The sequence below is a fragment of the Mastomys coucha genome, unplaced genomic scaffold (assembly GCF_008632895.1).
Source record: "Mastomys coucha isolate ucsf_1 unplaced genomic scaffold, UCSF_Mcou_1 pScaffold15, whole genome shotgun sequence".
Taxonomy (NCBI): Eukaryota; Metazoa; Chordata; class Mammalia; order Rodentia; family Muridae; genus Mastomys; species Mastomys coucha.
Genome location: NW_022196897.1, coordinates 90,294,020 through 90,304,333, shown reverse-complemented (window position 1 = coordinate 90,304,333; position 10,314 = coordinate 90,294,020). Strand labels below are relative to the sequence as shown.

Here is a 10,314-nt window from a genome sequence, read left to right as displayed (position 1 = left end):
GTGTGTGTGTGTGTATCTTTTTTTAAATCTATTTTTCAAGGCTAGGAAGGTTAAGAGCACTGGATACTCTTCCAGAAGTCTTGGGTTCAGTTCCCAGCACCGTCATGGCAGCTCAAAACTGCTTGTAACTCTAGTCGGAGGCAATCAGATGCCCTCTTCTGGCCTCTTCTGACACCTGCATGCTCACAGTACACTGACATATATGCAGGCAAAACACCCATGCACATAAAACAATAAAATAGGAGCCTTATTTCATTTATTACTCACTTTTGGTTTTTCAAGACAACGTTTCTCTGTGTAACAGCTTTGGCTGTCCTGGAACTAGCTTTGTAGGCCAGGCTGGTCTTGAACTTACAGAGATCTGCTTGCTGGGGTTAAAAGCAAGTATCACCACACCCAGCCCCAAACCCTTGTTTTTAAAAAGCAATTTAAAAAAAAAAGGCCTCTATTTTGCCATATTTATTTTTAATTATTTTGTAGTGCTGGGATTCAACCCAGGGCATATGTTAGGTGAGAGTTTTATCTGAGAGCTATACCACCACTACCACCACACACAACTGGATATATTATTTAAAACAAGAACAACAACACTTAATAAATAATTAAAAAATAGGGGCTGGAGAGATGGCTCAGCGATTAAGAGCACTGACCACTCATCCAGAGGTCCTGAGTTTAATTCCCAGCAACCACAAGGTGGCTCACAACCATTTGTAATGGAATATGATGCCCTCTTCTGGTTGTGTGTGAAACAGCTACAATGTACTCATATAAATAAAATAAATAAATCTTTAAAAAAATTAAAAATAAATATGGCAAAAGAGTCCTTTTTTTAAAAAAATTGCTTTTTAAAAACAAGGGTTTGGGGCTGGGTGTGGTGGTACTTGCTTTTAACCCCAGCAAGCAGATCTCTGTAAGTTCAAGACCAGCCTGGCCTACAAAGCTAGTTCCAGGACAGCCAGAGCTGTTACACAGAGAAACGTCTTGAAAAACCAAAAGTGAGTAATAAATGAAATAAGGCTTCTATTTTATTATTTTATGTGCATGGGTGTTTGCCTGTATATATGTCAGTGTACCGTGCACATGCGGGTGTCAGAAGAGGCCAGAAGAGGGCATCTGATTGCCTTAAACTAGAGTTACAAGCAGTTTTGAGCTTCCATGTGGGTGCTGGGAACTGAACCCAAGACTTCTGGAAGAGTATTCAGTGCTCTATTATAACAAGAACAACAGCGCTTATTCTAAACTTTTGATTCCAGAACAGGCTTGAAATAGCTTGTTAGGCTAGGCTTGACTTGAAACAGACTTGCAGTTTGCAGTGGTGGGACATCCTTCTTAAGATGATTCATTCATTCAGAATGAGTTTAAAAGTCAAAGGTACATGGCTTTACAACTTTTAAAATATTTGTTTACCTCTATCAGAGTCCCACATTGTGCCCTATAAACACACACACACACATATATAATTATATTATTTAGTAACGATATTCATAAGAATCTAACAGTTGAAAAAATACTTGTATTGTTTTTGGGTTAAACAAATCTTTATTCAGCAGGCAAAGGAACATATATGGTAATAAGAATATTATTTCAAAATACTAAAGCTTTTCCTTAATATCTTTTCTCTGATTTATGTGGTATAAACAAACTACATATTGGTGTAAAAAACTATAAAGGTTTTATTGGCACTTGTTTGGGTTTTGTCTGTAAACTTACCCTTCAATTCCAGTTGTAACTTCAACTAAGTTCCATAAAACATTTACAACATACCACTCCGTTTCCCACACTTTCCACAGAGACAAAAATTTAGTGCTCACAAAAGTACTTCTTATAAATATATTAGCTAGGTGTGAAGACTATTTCAGTTTGTCTCCGGATCACCTGTCTGTTGGATGTAAATGTTGTAGAGGGGGGAGGGTATTTGCCGTACTTCTCAGCTGGATCTGAGATTTGACAAATTCCTTCCTCAAGGAAAACCACTTTCCTAAGATATCCTTGTTAAAAGCTTACTGGGATTAACATAAAACTAGAAAGGTCTATTGCGTCCACACCTTCGAATTCATTTGTAAATAACCACTATTTTCTTTTCTTCCTCCCCACTGGGGACCAGGCTGCAAGAGTCACAGGTGCAGGAGGGTTTTCACTAAACACAGCATAGAAACAAAAGGATGTAGGCGCCAGGAGGAAAACACAGTCTCGCAGAACAAAATCAGTCTCGGAGGGGATACCAGATCTAATACCAGAAGTTTAGATAGTCACCGGAGATAGTGTATCAGCTTTATTAGGTCTTCCGTTACGCCTGTCTGATTGGCTTAAACCTTTGTGTTAGTCTTTATCTTGAGGGATCTCTTTACTAAGCACGTGAGAGGTGTTAAGCCAATATTGATTTTTTTTTAAAGGAGAGATGGTAATTAAATCTAAGCTTCACGGTTAGTTTTAACTTTCAATTTATGGCTCACAAGCCAAACGATTCATATGATCCCTGAATTTCATTACTCATAAGGAGAAGCAATTAGGGTAGGCACGACCTCAAAGTCATTAAATTACTCACACCACACAGCTTAGAAGTCAGATAAGGCAATGTTTGTGTAGAGACCTGCAGAGACTAAACATCTTGAGCAGAGAGTCCTAACATAGTGCAGAGTGAGTTCGGATGTATTGTAATTAAAGTCATCCAGATGGTAGTTGGACTAATCAATGATGAGGCGGTATTTATCTTGGGATAGAAGATTCTGAACTCCAGAGAGAGAAAATCCCCAAGGTGGGGGTGGGGACAGTTAATAAGTGCCCCTGGGAAAGGCCCATTCGGCAAGGGCTGGAAAATTCGTTTGAATTTGAATCAATTTGAATAGAAATCTCCCCCAGGAAGCAGGAACCAGATCCTCTAAGCCCAGCAAACTTTGGGCAGGAAGCGAGTACTCTAAAGCAACAGTCCCTTGTCTGTGGTTTGGGGCGCAGAGAAAGAAACCACAAGTGGGAATCCGATGTTGAAGAGTCCCTTCAAAGAACCCGGGAGGGTAGAGTAACGAACTCCAGGCACAGTGCTGGCAAGCCGCCTTCTGTCCGCACCCATGCGGGTGCTCTGGAGCGGAGGCCTGCTCTTCACCGCTAGGGCGTCCACAGAGCAGCCCTCGTCCAGCCCGGCCCCCGAATCCGCAGCCCGCAGCGCGGGGCGCCGAGGGGGGCGGGGCGATGAGCGGGCGGAGGGCGCGGGAGGTGCATCCTGGGAAATCCAACAACATGGGGCGCCCGGGCTGCGGGCGCTGTGGCCGCCTCGCGTCCCGGCCGCAGGCGCCGCAGCTCTCCTGACGTCCGAGCGGAGGCCCGCCTGCCCGCCCGCCGCAGCCCGGTTCCCCCGCCCAGGCGCCCCCGCCCCCCAGCCGCGCCATGTGAGGGGCAGCTCCCGCCACCGCCTCTTCCTCCCCGCGCCTCCCGCCCGCCCGCCCCCGCCGCCTCAGCCCCAGCCCCCGCCGCCTCGGCCCCTGCCATGGACGCGCACTACGCGCCCGCGGGCTTCGCGGAGCCTCCCGCGCCCCCCGCTAGCGCCGCCACGCAGCCCGCTGCCCCCGCCTGGGCCTACGAAGCCCGGGTCCCGGCCGCCGCCTCCAGCCCCAGCTGCAGCGGCAGCAGTCCCAGCCTCAAGGCCAGGTAGAGAGGGTGGGCGCGGGGTCTCACTGGGCCAGGAAAGGCCGCGGATGCGCCCGGGCCTGTGCCTGCTCCTCTCGGGGCCCAAGCAGGGTGGGGAGCCTTCGAGGCGCCCTCCTTCGCTCTCGGGAGAGGCGTTGAACAACTCCTGGCGGGTGGTCCCGGTTGGGAGGGGGCGCACGGTGCAGGATTCGCGCCTGGGGCGGGTCGGGGCGTGCGGCTGAAGGGAAGGTTGGGCGGGATGGAGGGGCGCAGTCACCTCTCGGTGCTGGACTCCCACATGGTGAAGTTTAAGGCTCCGGGCTCACCTCGGCATCTAGGGAGCCGGGACTGACTCCGGGGGGAGGCCTAAAGGGGCGCCGCGGAGCCCTGGGCAGTGACATTCCATTGTATTGGAATCTGGGTGGCCGACAATGTGGTGCTGGGGGCTTCGGCAGTGTAAAGGTGAGGGTGGTGGCAGGGGATGAGGAGCGGGGCCGTGTCGCTGACACTAGGGGACCTGAAATGACTGGGCAGCAAGGGAACCCCCAGGGCGGGACACGAATGCAAAGCAGGGGCTGGGTGACATATGTTTGTAGTGATGGCTGTGTTCCACGCGTTCAAAGTTGCTTTTGGGTTTCCTCTCCATGTAACAACGGCAGGAAGTCAAGAATCCCTCTTGGCTCCCAGTGCTTGGGGGTGACTGAGTGTGTTGGAAAGCATTGAGGGCTGGTGGTCAGAGAAGGCTCTAAAGGTCGAGGACCCAAAGCATGCTTCTCCATCTCCGCTTCATTGTATAGTGCGGCTCTCCAGCATGGGCAGTAGACCCCAAAATGTGGACTCCTGTTTGATATTTAAGCTCGCGAGAAATGTGTAGCAGTACCACACTTTGAAATGGTCCCATTCGAATGATAACTGGAAGGCGTGGTCTGGTTTGGAGGCTTTGGGGAGCGAGGTATTTTTAAAGCCGCCTCCCCTGAACAATACTCGTTCTAGTAGGTGTAGCTTCCGACCCAAGAACAGAGAAATGCTGGCTTGTTAAAGACTTTATCTTCATCTATCAACAGAAAGCCTCGTACCTATATGATCTCACCAGGTTTCTAAATTGATTTTAACGTCACTAGTGAACTTTTTATTTCACTTTACACATTCTAATTACCTTTGTTTTTATGAGAGTGCCGCTTTCATGACTTAGAATAGATGTGTAAAGAATTAACTAGTCTTTGTCTTTATATTGTACCTCGGAATTATTATGAAAGAAAGAAAAATAATAATGCTTCAACAAAAGAGTAATTATAAACCTCAGAAAAATCTTTTGTTTAAAAAGAGCTCGGGTTTTAAAAAAGAAAGTGATTTTTCCAGTTTCGAGCTAACCGGAGACACTGAAGTCTTTCAGAAATAGCTATAGTTTTTGTGTTATTATAAATAAACCATTTTGAAGAATTTTTAGGAGAGATATTAGGCCCTTCCTTGGCTATTTTTTGGTGGTAGTTTAACTATCATTTTACAGAGAATGGTTACATTATCTATGATAATTTACAAATTTTCTCTCCAGAGAACAGCAATGATGGGTAATGCATAGCATTTCTTATATCATATATATATATATTTCTTTTTGGTGAATAACACTGAAATGCTGCCTAGTTATTGTCTGTTATTTCTTTGAGCAGAATACCTCTGAGGCAAAAAACAAATGCTGGCTAGCCATATTTTCCAAACGTTATCAGGGTAACACTGAATAAACCCAAGCATATTTGAAAACAAGTTTAAAAGATTTTTGTTATTGTTTTGGATGTTGCTGGTCCTTAAATGCATCCCCTCCTCTCTTGCTTTAAACATTTTGGAGGGGTGTGGTCAGCTAAATTATAGTGTAGATAATGCAGATTTTCCCCCTCCCCCATAAAACCCGCTTTGTTAACATGTTGTGTTAGGATTAGGCCATCTGTACAGGGCTGCTCACACTTCTTAATTGTACTTTACTTTTCTTCAAACCAGGCAAATGTCCTCTGATTTCAGTTATATCCAAAGTACTGTAGCTGGACTGTGCCTTCTGAGTCCTTAAAGATCAGGCATTTCAAAAGCTTAATCATATTTTTACAACAATTTAAAAAGCTGTTTCGTAATTCATGTATCAGTTGAATGTTTTGTTTCCCTTTTGTGGCAGTTTCTTCAGAAGGTGCAAATGAACACTAGCCGTGATGATGTAATACAGATATTTATCCATAAAGAATTAGCCTGTCTGCCACCTTGTTTCCTGTAACTTACTCAGAAACAGACAGATGGTCATGGCATTCACTTGTTACTGACATGGGATCTAATGTTCTACTTTATGTCTTTGCTTGCTCCTAAAATGCATTTTCATCACTCAACAGGAGGTGCCTGGGAAATCTTGAGTTTGAAATAGTATTTTCTTTGGTACAGCAGTACCATCAGATGCTAGGGGTTTTTTTGTTTTTTGGTTTCTTTGGTTGGTTTTGGTTGATTGGTTGTTTTCTTGTTTTTTTTGTTTTGTTTTGTTTTGTTTTTTGTTTGTGTTTGTTTTTTCTCTACAAGGCTGCTGTGGAACTTACTGTATAGACCAGGCTGGCATCAAACTCCCAGAACTGCCTACCTCTGACTCCCAAGTGTTGGGATTAAAGGCCATATTTGATTGTTGTAATACTTGGAAAATGATGACGAAATTGTTTGGGTTTTTTGTTTGTTTGTTTTCTTTTAAAGGGATTTATGGAGAGGATTTTGGACTCTGAGTGTTTATAATGTAGCACTTGGTAGTTTTGGGCTAGGAACTGGTCTTGTACATTTCTACTTGTTTGTGCCCCTCAGTTTTAGAAACCAAATGATCATATGCTTTGCTCATTATCATGACCTTTTAGGAGGTTGTTTGAGGGGTTGTTTGCTTTTGTGTTTTCAATATGGATTCTTAAAAGGGAATAAATTGAAGGGATTAAGAAAAAGGCTAAGGTGCTCTTAAATTAGGGAGCTTTATAAATCTTGTAAGTGAAAGATAATAGGAGCTTGTATCAGTACAGAATGGAAACAAAAAGAAATGAAGGAATATTTAACAGTCGCAGGGCTAGACAGGCATGGAAACTTGTACCTATAATCCCAGTATAGAAGAGGATTGCTTTGAGTTCAAAGCTAGTCTCTTTTTCCAGTGTCTCTGTCCCATAAAAGGCAATAAGGCTTGGTGACAGAACTCTCAGGTTTCTGGACTGAGCAACTAGATAGCAGGAGGTGTGGACAAAGATGAATCCATTGTAAGGAGAAATAGAGGTGAGATGGGTGTAAAAACATGAGCTCATCATTAAATGACCTTTACTACTCAAGTAAAAGGTCAGAGAGATAGTGGAATATGTGACTAGGTGCTCAAAGGAGATTTGAACTGAAAACAAATAAGGTCATCTTCCTTTGAGATGGCATTTAAAAACACATCAATCCCAAGCTTTGAGTAAACATGAGGGATTAGTTAGAAGAGGAATTCAAAACTAGTCAAGAACAAGGAAAAGCTGTGGGCCAGAGATGATGGAGAACCAGGAAAGTGCAGAGCAGTTGAAAGAAGAATGTTCAGTCTACAGCAAAAAGGACACTGAAATAGGATAGTGCATTGTTTCTAGGCCAAGTCAGGAAAGCTTAACTGTCACGTGGTGAATACCATTAGACGTTTACCACACAATAGTGTGGTATTATGGCTAAACATAGAGGTTCTAGACTCACAATACCCAAGTTAAAATCTCAGCCTCATGACCTAGAAGCTTTATGGCTGCAGATGTGTTGCTTCATATGTCTGTGCCTTAGTTTTCTCATCCATAAAAGAAAGTTAGAAAGAATATGTACTGTAGGGCTGAAGATATGACTCAGCAGTTAAGAGTAAGGGTACTCGGGCTAGACTCAGTTTCCATCACCCACATGGAGGCTCACATATCTGTCATTCCAGTTCCAGGAGATTGGATGCTTTCGGGGGGGGGGGGGGGGGGGGGAGGCACCATGCATGCATATGATACACATATATACATGCAGGTGAAACACTGATACTGATTGTAAATCTATTTTAGAAAAACCTATTGCAAAAGATTTTTGTGAAAATTTTTATGTGTGGCTTTAAAACAGTGGCTAATAAAAATTAGCTCATGAAATAAATGATGGGTACAGCAACAATAATACTGTTTCCATGCGTTAATATTTTTTGAACTCTTAATACAGAAGTTTGGTTGAAATAACCTTTTGTTCATTTGGGATTGTCTTTACCTATAAATTGATCTTATAAGATCTTTTCCAAAAACTTAAAGGACACTCTAGCTTTAAGACTTTAATCCCAGCAATCAGGAAGGCAGAGGCAGGTGGCTCTCTTTGAGTTTGAGGCCAGCCTTGTCTATAGAGCAAGTTTCAGGACAGCTAGGATTACACAGAGAACCCTTAAGTCAGTGAGTGTAGATTGCTTGTCTAGCATGCTGTAGGCCTTGGGTTCAATCTCCAGCATCACATAAAAACCAGGTATGGTGGCATGTGACTTTGTGTGCGATAAGATGGGATTGGAGTGAGGGTATATATGCATCTTATTTCCTCTCCACCCTGTAGTGGGGTCCAAGATGAAGGTTTAGATGTTTGATTATTAAATAATAGGGATATAGGCCACTGCTTGTCTTCATATTTCCTTGCCACATTCTCTGGAATGAGTATTAAAGAGTATCTGCTGTAGCATATGTGTTTTTTTCTTTTGTTAGTTAATTTGGTGTCTGTTACCTGCCTGATAGATGAGGTCATGTTGCCTTTATCATCAAATATATCTCTTCAATGAAAGCTCAAGAAAGGTAATGACTTGCATTCATTCATTCACTCATTAAAATGTACTGAGCATCTGAGTTCCCCGATGCTAGGCCAAGTTCTACAGGGTACTGCAAAAATAGGAAAGACACTGTCCACTGACCACTTAAAGAACTTGTGGTCTACAAGAATGACAGGGTAACTAATATACTTATTACTTCCACTTGGCTTCTAAATGCTGGCTCAAGCCAGGCTTAGAGTACTTTTCTTCTGCATTCATTCTAGTTGAACTTGATGCGAATGAAGTGACATTCAAATTTATACCTTTACTTTTGCATCTAGCACCTAAGGTCTTCATGTGGACATTGAATAGGTGTTTTAAAGATACTAATTCTAGGGCTAGAGAGATGGCTCAGTGGTTAAGAGCACTGACTGCTCTTCCAAAGGTCCTGAGTTCAAATCCCAGCAACTACATGGTGGCTCACAACCATCTGTAATGAGATCTGATGCTCTCTTCTGGGATGTCTGAAGATAGCTACAGTGTACCTACATATAATAAAATAAATAAATCTTTATAAAAAGAAAGATACTAATTCTAAACTATGATTGTCTTTCCCATCTTAGTAAGTGCTGCCCCTGTTTACCATAATCCTCACTCTATTGTAGTTGTTTCCTGTTGCTTTCCTTGCTTCTACTTTAGGACCTCTAAATTTTGTTTTACTTAATCATTTTGTGTGTGTGTGTGTGTGTGTGCGCGCGCGCGCAGAAGATGGTGTGCTAAGAGTTGCAAGTGGTTGTGAGCCACCTGTATGGGTACTAGGAATCAAACCCAGGTTCTGCAACTGTAGCTAGTACTTTTAACCTCTGAGCCATCTCTGCACCCCCACCCCATTTTATTAGGTATAGAATGGGTAGAGTTGGCTTTTCAAAACTCAGATCAGGTGATGTAATATCTTAATTCAAGCCTTTCAGTGCTACTCAAGGTCAGACAGAGTCAGATCTTTGGCCTCTGGGGTCTTAAGTTGTCTGAACCTCAACTAAGTCTCAAGTTTTTGTTTGTTTGTTTGTTTGTTTTTGTTTTGTTTGTTTGTTTTTTGTTTTTTCTGAGACAGGGTTTCTCTGTGTAGCCTTGGTTGTCCTGGAACTCACTCTGTAGACCAGGCTGGCCTCGAACTCAGAAATACACCTGCCTCTGCCTCCCAAGTGCTGGGATTAAAGGCGTGCACCGCCACCACCCGGCTAATTCTCAAGTTTTACCACGCGTTTCTCATGTTGCATCTCCCTGCAGTCAGGTTGGTGTTTTCCCCAGAAGCATGCTGAAATTCTGACTTCTGCTGGCTGTTGTTTTCACCTGGAGTTGTCTTTGCTGTTTCGGGGTGTTTCGGCTCTTTCCCAGATGTTTGCTGACTGCCCTCGTGGAGGGGCACAGAACTGCTTAGTGGTTCTCATCTCTGTCAGAATGTAGTTTCCCTTCCCATCATCATCATCTTTGAATTAGTGCTACTGATTTTCCAGGAACTTTTTAGGTTTGCTATTCTTTTACCATCTCACTAGCCCTACCACTAGAATGTATATTTCATAAGACTGGGATTCATGTAGTGATTGATAGCATAAGCTAAAGAGTAAGAATGTTTGGGTTTGTATTTTGACTTAGTTTCAGTATGATTTTCAACAAGTTTCTTATGCCTTGGCTTGTTTTATAGAGTGGGGACAGTTTGGATTCTTTTTTTTTTTTCTTTTTCTTTTTTTCTTCTTCAAGATTTGTTTCTTTTTTTTTAAAACTTTTATTGCATTATGATGAGAAAAGTTACATGATTTGAATTTATCTGAATTTGTTAACATTTAAAAACATATATTAATTAAATAAAATTGAATCACATTCTTGTTTCCCTTTTGTACCACTGCTCCTCCCAGAGACCCCCCCTTCAATACCTA

At 42.8% G+C, this 10,314-nt stretch overlaps 1 protein-coding gene across 1 annotated transcript in view; it reads left to right on the top strand.

Moving 5' to 3' along the window:
• Positions 1-3,435: 3,435 nt before the first annotated feature.
• Qser1 (glutamine and serine rich 1) overlaps positions 3,436-10,314 on the top strand; it is a 63,613-nt gene continuing 56,734 nt past the window's right edge. The window contains exon 1 of the mRNA XM_031371220.1: positions 3,436-3,642. Within this exon, the coding sequence (XP_031227080.1) occupies positions 3,482-3,642 (161 nt within the window). The 5' untranslated portion in view covers positions 3,436-3,481. The remainder of the gene's footprint in view (positions 3,643-10,314) is intronic.